This window comes from Kryptolebias marmoratus, linkage group LG8, assembly GCF_001649575.2.
Source record: "Kryptolebias marmoratus isolate JLee-2015 linkage group LG8, ASM164957v2, whole genome shotgun sequence".
In the NCBI taxonomy this organism is placed as follows: Eukaryota; Metazoa; Chordata; class Actinopteri; order Cyprinodontiformes; family Rivulidae; genus Kryptolebias; species Kryptolebias marmoratus.
The window spans coordinates 25,722,193-25,732,651 of NC_051437.1; the positions used below are offsets into that span (position 1 = coordinate 25,722,193).

A 10,459-nucleotide genomic window follows, 5' to 3' on the forward strand; every position below is an offset into this window, starting at 1 on the left:
TGTGTGACTTCTTGCCCACTAGAGAAAACAGAAATAGAACTTTAAAGATCTTAGATTTTGCCACATTGTACAGTTATAGTTTTTAATGCTTTTGCAAATAGTTTGGAATAGATTTTTAAAGGTGATGTTCATTTGGGTGCTCTTAGTTTTTATTTTTTTCCCCTAAATTTTTGCTACTCTTGTGCTCTCAGTTGAAGGTCTGTTTGTACCTCATTAGCTGTGACTGCCAACAGACCAAAAACTAAAAATAAAATAAAAACTTCACCCCAGTTTAGTTTTAAAGAAAAACGGATAAAGACTAAAGTAGGAACAAATTGGTCTTCTACCAAAACAAAGGATTAGGATTGAAAAGTTCCATTTTCCATATACTGTGTGGTTTTATTCCGCATCCATGTAATGCTAAAATATGTTGCATTACTTTATTTTGGTATACAGTTGCTAAATTTATAGTAATTCTAAAAAAGGGAAAAACAGTGAGTGTATGGTTTTAACTCTTACTAGCTGCATTGCATCATTTGATGGCTACAGCAGGTGAATCCTTCAGGAAGCTGAAGACAGGAGAAGAGCAGAGTGAAACCAGGATAAATGTGTATAATGTGACACACTGACAGGCACCGGGATACCAACAGTGTGTGGGCTAGCACAGAAAACAATAAATGGGTTGTTTTTTTGTTTGTTTGTTTTTCTATTTATTTATGGTTTTTTTTTTTGTCATGACAAATACCATAAACTTTAGGCATTCAAGCAGGGAGCTCTGCTGCACCTGTTTTCACTTATTTCCTGTTGTTTCTTCTATACTGCTTTCTGTTACAGGCAGTAATTGCCCTCCTAACAATAGAAAGATTTAAAAAGAGGCAGACATAGCTAGGTAGTTATATCATACAAAAATAAATGTTTTTAAACTATTATTCCCACTTTACTGCATATAATTTTCCTACTCCGTATGCCCCTTTATTCCTGTTTTTATTTGCTATTATCTTTTTGGAAATAATTATTTACTTAAGTGAGTAAACTTGTGCAAACTTGTTAGACTTAAAAAAATAATTACCGTAGTTCTGAATGTTTTTAATCAAAGGCACAGTGATGAAAATCAAATTTCTATAGATAAGAAAAGAAAGCAATATCTCTATTTAATCTCTGTTTTGTACAGTAAGACTTTTTTTTAGTGGTGCATTTTTTTTCTTTTATAATAAAGTGCCACAAAAGAAACAAATATAACCGAACTTTAAATTAAATGACTGAATGTAAACCCAGTGTTTGCCTGCATCTCTGGTCAGCTTGAAGGCTCTGTCACACTCCATAAAAAGTCAAGAAGTGGGTGTGCGGTCACGTGGTTGTGAGACCTTTGTTTTAGCACACACGGCTGTAAAGACAGCTGTATTTTCTAACAGTCTTGGCCAGCTGCTTCTCAGTGGAGCAGTAGAAGCAAAATTACTCCATTAAAGCTCACCGGCTTTTTCACCATAAACACGCCCACAACAATGTCCAACCAATCACACAATTCTTGGCGAAAACCTCTGAGAAAAAGTTCAGCCAGGGCCTTGTGTTGTGAAGCGGCAGACGAAGCTGCTACGAGAACAAAATGACGCAGTTTTCGTCACACATCCACATGAATGAGACCCAACTTCATGAAGTATGACCCCCGCTTGACTCATTACAGTCGGTTTGAAGATTGAATTGTTATAATGGGGGTATGTGGCCTAGTTGCTTTTCATAATAAACAACCATTCGACAGGTGCTTTGCAACAAATGCACTATTAAACGTACTGTTTATCTCAAAAGTTCTTGATTACTTTTTGCAGTATCAGAGTCAGATTATGATAAATGTGAGCTTATCTACAGTATTGACAAAGAAGTAAAAAGCAGCAATTCTCAATACCATGCATTGTTGCTCAACATAGGTGCTCCAGAGATGCTCTAGTCGAGGCAGTTTTATAGTTTATCACCCTTTTCTGCTCATTGAAGTAACACAGAATACAAAGGTTTTGCTGTAGTTGAGAAACTAGCATCTGGGTTGTAGGTTAGATTAGAGGTGAGCGTTTAAAGATTTTCTCACTCTGGAATCTGGATTTCAAAAATGTCATTTAATGGCTTCTAAAACTCCTATTTCTATATGGACGCAACACTGAAACAATAAAGAACCTTTGCATATCCACAAAATGGCATTCCAGTGTGAATGGGGTCTTAGCTGATTAGTAGATATTTGTAGGACTTCAGAAACAAATGCTGCACACATTTGAAGCCCCTCAGTAAATGACTCGTGGTCATGAAGAATACATGCCTAGTTTATCAATAGGTGGAGTTAATGCTTTTAAAAGTTTTCCACTTTCCAACAGTATAATTCAGCAGCCTTGATGTTATTATTTTGGACCATTTTTATTTTAAGTGGCCTCTTTCTGAAGCTCTGTTGTTGACATATTTGCATGGAGCTTTATTTTCACTAATATTTTTGCCTCAAAAAGACAGAGTATCTCCTGTAAATAGCAACCAGCATGCACTTTGTTTGTGCACTTTGTTTTCTAAAGCCCCCACTCTGACGCCTAAACTTTTTATCACTTTACTTCCTTTTGTTGCTGTAATTATGTAGTCATTAAGCCTTCGGGCAAGCATTGTTTTTTATCCGCGTATTTGCTTTCACACGTTGACCACCAGCTAGGATACACAAATCAAATCAAAACTAAAAGCAAGTGTGTTTGTGCCATTCCACACTCCATGGCTAGTTAGCCATCAGCAGGTGACCTTAAACTGCTGATTGTGTGACAGCTTGGCCACAGTGAGTGATTTTCAGTTAGGAACCACGCTGAGCTGCATGGGGGCACTTCCCATGGAAGGTCTGTGTGGCTTCTTCGCTGATCAGAACAGTAATAATTTGCCTTTCCATCAAGTCAGAGCCATCATGGTTTGTTTCAGCAATGGCTTATTTTTACTAGTGGATTTCTGCTTGTGTTGACTGAAAACATAACAAATGTTGCTGGCAGCCAAAGAGTATTTAGTACAACAGAAAGAAGATGAAAACAGCAGGATCAATCATTTACCTGGCTCAGTAATAAATTGTGCACTTGCTTTCATTAAATTGGATGTCATTTGTTTAACAAGTTTTGGAGACATTCCATTCATCGTTTATTTATTTGTTATATTACATTTGTCTCCTTAATTGCATGTTTCAGAATTCAACATATCAAATCAAAACCCAGACCAAGGATTTCTGTTGTTCCTAATTGTGTCTTGGATAGCTAAGTATTTAAAAAAAAAGTGTAACTATTACAAACATTACAGGCCACACTGTATGTGTATTACTTTTCCACCTTCTCAAAGATCACAACAAAGAGTTTGAGGCGTACACCCACCGTCTAAACTCCATCAGTGTTGTAACATCTGCTAAAAGCAAGCTAAATAAAAACAGATTAACTTTGTGTCTGTTTGGATGTAGCTGCACAAATTAATTACAAAAAACATGTTCACAAAACCTATGCCAAAGCATGGTCACATCTCATTGTTAAAAAGTTTTTATCAGTTGGTTTATTTGTTGCTTTTTACTTCAAACTTATCTTTCATCTGACTTTAAACATTTCCTCCTTCTGACATTTTTTATTTTCTCTTTGTGATTCTTTTAAGCCAGGCTTTTTTTTTAATCTAGCTTCTACCACTATTTGAAACACTTATTTTCCTCTGAGTCTTCTCCACTTTTTATCTTTCTTGTTTTATTCTGTCATGTCTCCTGTTTGTTTTCTTTTTCGTACACCCCTTTCCTTTTTTGTCAGCTTTCTTCATTTTTCTCCCCCCCCTCTCCACAGTTGACTTATTGATTTTATTTTCATACTGTTGGTAGCTGCTCCCTCTATAATAAACCATCAGTGTTGCCTCCTTTCATGCTGGCATTGATCACTGTACAGCCGATCACAACCAATCTCCGCAAAGTGCCATTATCAGCTGTCCCTTTTTCTCTTTGTTGTCTATTTCTCTTATATTGTGTGCACCCTCGACTATAGTTTTCAATCTAGCTATTCAAACTCTGGCAAAATAACATGCTTTTAGATTTAGACATTCATGGTGTTATTTTTGCCTTTTTGCTAAGCTCTTTCTGCTTAGTATTTTTCATGAAAATATGTCACTCAATAAAGTAGAAATTTAACAGCATCCCATAACTTCCGCAAGAAACTTTCATAAGAAATCTAAACTGGGTCTTCTTTTTCAAAAGAGAATAAAGTTTTTTCACTCATGTTGAGTGAATAGTTCAGTTGTGTCCATTTCTAGCTTTTGGTGATTTTGGAAAACGTAATGCTGAAAATCCAGTGCATACGATATTGGACCAATGATTTGTTTTTTCTTGTTTCCAGCAAACCCTTATTCATATCCTAAATGGAAAACGTCCACCACCAAGATTTAGCTGCGTTTTATTGAAATGTTTTATGTATTACTACAATGTATTCAAAATTTAAAATACACAAATACATTTTTTAGTCATATCAAGTAGAATTAAAATCAATTACATTTTATTCACCAATAAGTGCACTTTAAAATGTTTCAAATTAGAATTAAAATTGATCCTTAGTTTATTTTGAGCAGTTATTTTATTAAGTAAAGTACAGCTAAAACTGGTGTTAGAGAAGTCACATTTAAGGAAATGTAAATGAAAACTGACGGTGAGGTGAAAAACCTTATGGAAACTTTAAACCTGTGTTATCCAATAGTTTGGTATTGACAGAATACATTTATTTATAAAGGTTATAATAACTCAAGTCAACCTTTTTACTAAAATTGTCTGTTTTCTATTCGTGTGTATATTTCATAGCAGACCCCCCCTCCCATTTTTGTTCAATATGGAGGCTAAAATTACGTGTTTTTACTTTTACACTTTGTATTTTTCTTTGAAAGATGTGAAAACGGCCTCTGTCACATTTTCCCTTGTTATCTTTCTTCGTTCCCCCTCTCTCTCTGCATTCCCTTTTTCTTGTCTTTTGTTGCTGTTCATTGTGCGATCGAACAGCACATCATGCCAAATCCTAGCCTCCGTTCCGTCTTTCATCTACCTCGTGGACCCTGCCGGCCCTCAAATGTGTCAAAAGACTTCAAACGGTGAAAAACTGGGGGGAGGATGTGTGGATACTTGGAGACAGGGGGCAGAGTTGAGCATACAGACAATTGCCCCCTTAGAGAGGCATTTTCCCCGAGTTTGTGCCCCTCACTTACTGTACCCTGACCTTTTGGAGCATCACCAATCTGTCAGCTTTTCGCCACCAGACCCCCTACTCCATCCCTCTCTCTGCTTTTTCCAGTCGGGGTCCCAATAATAATCCAACATAGCTTTGTATTGGGTTGTACTGAAAGCCACCTCAACTAAGCAATTGACACACCTATTTTTATTTTCTTTTATGTATTTTTTCTGGCCACACTTCACACCGATAGACTAGTCACCATTTTACTACCCCCCCTCCTGCGCATGCTTAGTAGGAAGTTTTGTGGAACCAAGACCACTGGCTGGGATAAGGGAGAACAGCAGCAGGGCTTTTAGGTGGATTTTTCCCTGGCTTTTGTTGCCTTCAAACAGCCACAACATTATCGAAACAATCCACTTTCTACCAGGCTGTTTTGTGTCCCGTTGTCAGTCTCTCTGCTTCTTTTTCTTTATGATTTCAAGCGAGTATTTCTTTTGTGATTGCATTCCAATTCACACCCAGTTCTCCTGAAAAGATCAATTTTTGCTTTCTTCTCTGGCCTTTTTGTGAATAAATAAATATCAGGGCACTATTGTTTGCACTTAGAGTTATGTCGACAAGTTCACTTTCATGTGGAACTATAGAAATTGTTTATTCAAAGTTGTGTTGCAGCGATTTAAAGGCTTCTTGTCTTTTAAATATTTCAAAGGCATTTTCTTTTTTTGACTTTAAAAAAACAAAATATCTGGATTTGTCATTCATGATTTTCTAACAATTGATTCTGTCATGGTTTTTAGTTTGATGTAAATGAAATCTTGTACAAAAATTGTTAATATGAATAGAAAAAAATGTAAATGATACATAGACTGCACTAATATAACATCTTTCTAGCCAAAATTTGATTCAACTGCATTTCTATTGACATAAATCCTAATGGGGCAGCATTGACCTTCTTTAGCATCATTCTTTAAGATAACCTGCTCCTGATTAGCTGATATATTATAATGTTTTTACCTGCAAAGATTTTTTTTAGGTTGGCATTAATTATTTCTCCAATCCTAAGAAACTGTTCAGGCTCAAAGGAAGTAGTTTTTGGATGATGTTTATGTTGGCTTACAGAGGCTGTCTTACATTATATCCAGTGCTGTGTGTGTGTACTGTGTAACCAACACAACTTACTGTGAAACTTTTTTTTTTGAACCTGTGTCATGGAGAGTTGGTCTCGGAAAACTTTGAAAACAGTTGTTTGTGGGAGCAGCAGTTTCTTTTATGGTGTGCTACTCTCAGTCACTTCAGGAAGTTACGGTTTTGCTTAAGTTCAACCAATTCCTGCAAATCTTGCTCAGTCTCGCAACTTTGTCCAATTCTTGCAACTTCCCTGCAAAGTTGACCAATCACCTTCAGCCCCTGCCCATTGTGACTACCTGGAATCCAAGCCTTGAGGATGAAAACATAAACATGTCCTACACCAGAAAGTCTCACTTGCCATCAATTTTTACTGCTGAAATCTGTGCAAGTCAATTTCGCCAAAAAGTGGTGAAAAACTGTTTTGCTCTGTGTGCAACATTGTGTTTGAATATAGATGAAAATTGTTACTTGACAAGCACTTTTCTACTGTAAAAAAATGCCCAGGAATGTGTGGATGCATTCCTTTTCACTCAGCTCGGCTATCACTCGGCTCGAAGTGATGATAAGCAGCAAGGGAGGAGTTCTCTTTTAAATGGAGGAAAAAGCATTTGCTGGTTGGGGGAAATGTCACCATAAATCAGAGACAATCTGTCAAAGCGATATAAGTTAATTATAAGTAAATATACCAGTAATTGCCTGTTGGTTCACGCAGCCTGTAATTTGTTATATTTAGCAGATTTGTTAACTTTTTTCAATACATTTAAACCTTAAGCATTGAAACAGTTATATCAGTCATATGGTAAATTATGTAAATTAATCTGCACTTCTCATGTTAAAGAAAGACTGAAGATACAAAACATTGTAATGTTAATTGCTTCAGTCAGGACTTGTCAACTTCCTATCAATTCACCTAGGATGTATGATAAAACCAACCATAAACAACCTCAATTATTTAACTTTCAACTGAAGCATTTGCTGATTTTGAGATGTGAACTAACTGAAATTTGATGAGGTGCTGTTTTATTTCTTGTGTTTTTGATCATATTGTAGGTAAGCTGGCTGCTAGTTGTAGCTTGAAATGAACTTTGTTAGCGAAGCCAGTGTTTGTAGTGTTTACTGTTCTCCACATTCTGCTCCATTCTTCCATCCCTCCATCCCTCAGCAGTTTGGAGTGGTCAGGTCTATCAACCGCAGAGCCACAGCCTATCACCTGGGACTTCCAATTGCCTGCCAGTCATCAGATAAAATGGATTTCCAATTGAGTCAAGGCTCCCAAGCTAGATTCTGCAAAATGGGGAGCAGGCTGACTTCTTCTGCTCCCCTGCCTTTTCTGACTTCTCGTTGGTTATTTGTTTTTCTCTTTCTATCTCCTACAGTGATCGGCCTCTGTCCCTCTTTTTTTTTCTCTAAAGTTCTATCATCCTGTCTTGCTGATCTACTGGCCAGAGCCACATGAAATGAAAATAGGCTTATTATGAAAGCCCAGACCCAAACAGGTACACAGTGTGATGTAACCTCAGCAACTTTTCATAGCCAGTGGCTACTTTAACTCAGGAATGATATTCAATTAGACCAAATGGTGGGGAATCCATTATGTTGTTGGCAAGTCATTTATAGGTGCTACATTTTATTATAAATGACATGTGGCTTTAGAAAAAGAAGTTGCCTTTGCTTGTAATAAAATGTTTAGTGTTGCACCAATGAATAATACCATAATGGTGTATAATATGCACTTTTAAAGGTTTAAAAGGGCTTCTTGCTGTGGTTGTGCATTTTGAGATTTTTGTCAGAGAATATAATTGTGGGTTAATATTTATTGGTTGATATAGATGGTGGTGCTTTCTGTGTTACTATAGAAACACGCTAGTGTAAATTGGCAAAAAGGCCAGGGGGAGTAGGAACTGTAACAGAATGACTCAAAATTTCAAATGATTGAAGAACTTTTGAAAACATTTTTTAACTTTCTGATTTATGAATACATATTAAAGAAAACACAATTTTGGTACATATCCTGGTTATAGTTGTTGCATTGACATTAAAGGAGTGGAGACACTACAAGCTTTAAATGGAAACTCCAATCTAACCAGTTTTTTGCCTGCACTGGTCAGATATGAGGTTTTGTGCAACTTCAGACTGTAGGGACTTAAAAGTTAAGAATGTTTAAATTTAAGGCTTGACACTTCTTAAACGAATGCATATCACCCACCGCCTTTCAAGCCAGAGTAAAAATCCCAAACATGTGGTTTTGTATAACTTTAATAAGGTTAATGTTGGCTAAATAGGAAGAGGTTATTAACTCGTTCAAATGACATGTTTGTTTTTGTCTTTTGTCATGATTTCTTGTTGTATTTTCCAGTGTTAAGTTTTTGTGCTCTTGTTGCTATGCTGTGAAACCATCAGGTTAAATATTGTTTCTGTTCAAACCTCACATATATGCCATGTATTTTTAGACACCCACTTTAAAACTTAGATTTTCCCATATTTTCAAACTCTAAATATTTAGATTTATTCATTTTGCTCAAAACACAACCACTAGATTTAATTTTTACATTTGGATAAAGCTGCTCCGCATCATTGAAGGAAGAGGTTTCCATGGTGCCACTGCTAATGTCAATTTGGCTAGTTAAACCTTAGTTTGTTAAATGATGTGTTCTAAGAAACAGCATGCCACCTTCATCATGTGCGCATTCTCTAAAATAAAACTTAGACATCGTTAAGTTTATGAACTGGATTCTATCCATCATCATCATCATCAGAGTCTAAATTATGTCTTTCAAAATGTAAATGTTTTAAATTATAAAATCTTCATCACCAAATAAAGTCTACACTCTTGTTGTGTACCTCCATGTTATTTGATTTAATACATCACAGTCTGAAAACTCATCTGAAGTAGCTGTCTAACATAGGTCAACAGGTTGTCTTTGCTCCATTACTGAGATAATTCCTATTATTACCAAATCTGACCTTTCAAATGTGCCCAGTTAAAGGTGAAAAAGTCTGGACAAAAAAGGTACAGTCCGTGCACTTAAGAGCATCTCAAAGGTCAGAAGGTGTTGCAGGGTTTCAAATAGTCTAATTTTCTTTTTTGTCTCTTGTTTTTCCTCTCTTAGAATATGGTGGTCAACCATGGATGAAGAGTGGGAGGAAAGGGTAAAAGCTGTATTTGATGAAGACTTGTCATTAGACACTAAAAGTAGCATTTGCTATGTTCTTGTTTCGATTGAGAAAGTTGATTTGCTGTTAGCATGCCTTGTTTTGAAAATGTTATTATGCTATTTATCTGCAGTATTATGTTAAAACACTGCTGATATCTGCAGGAAGGCTTTTGAAAAAGTGTGTGCACTTAGTTTATGGTCTGAGTCATTTTAATTCAGCCATATGAATTGGAGATGTAAAGATGCGTTCAGGGTCACTTTTCTATCTGCCAAATATATGACTCAGTTCACGTCCAAAGCTCTGCAGCTTTTCAAGGGATGAAAAATAAACAAATTTCTGAAGTGTGCTGAATAGAGTGCAAAGAAATTGCATTTTGATCTCAGACTAAAAGAAAAACTGGTTCATTTTTTTTAATTTTTTTTTGAGGTTTATAGTTTTGTATAATTTCAGCAACACAGGAACGAGCTCAGGTAATCCTGGCTGACTTGTATGCATCAGACGTGTGACTGTATGAATGATTTTATTAAAACATTCATATCCTATGACATTCTTGTGTTCTTAGTTCTTCTTTTTCAAACTTTACAACAATTTAATGTGTGTATTTCTGACTGTTTAGTGATTAATCAGTTTCTCTAAACATGTTGGGGGAAAAAAAAAAAATTGCAGTTCAATTGAAAACGTTTGTGGTTGCAATACAATAATTATAATAAACACTAAAAAAATAATAGTTTTATTCCTATAATGTCTTCAAACTAAAACTAAAGAAGAGGACATAATTTAGAATGAAGCGTTCTTGTCTGAGGTCATATCGTCGTCATTCTCACGTCTTACAGTGAATTTTAAACCAGAAGTCTTTAAAAGAAATGGACATGCGTCGCAAAGTTAGTTTCTAAATTAGAGATTCCATTTCAACGTTTCTTTAAAACAGCTGAGTTCTCTACCTCAGCTGAAGAATAAAAAAAGCAATAATTAGAATGACTTTGTCCTTCTGTTTGACCAGAAATTTAATGAAGAAAAAT

The 10,459-nt window shown here is 35.8% G+C and overlaps 1 protein-coding gene across 2 annotated transcripts in view; it reads left to right on the forward strand.

Annotated features, from left to right (window-relative positions):
• chchd6a (coiled-coil-helix-coiled-coil-helix domain containing 6a) overlaps nucleotides 1-9,987 on the forward strand; it is a 49,725-nt gene extending 39,738 nt beyond the window's left edge. For both annotated transcript variants that reach the window (XM_017411446.2, XM_017411447.2), the window contains one exon: nucleotides 9,395-9,987. In XM_017411446.2, coding sequence (XP_017266935.1) covers nucleotides 9,395-9,418 — 24 coding nt within the window. In that variant the 3' untranslated portion in view covers nucleotides 9,419-9,987. The remainder of the gene's footprint in view (nucleotides 1-9,394) is intronic.
• Nucleotides 9,988-10,459: the final 472 nt, after the last annotated feature.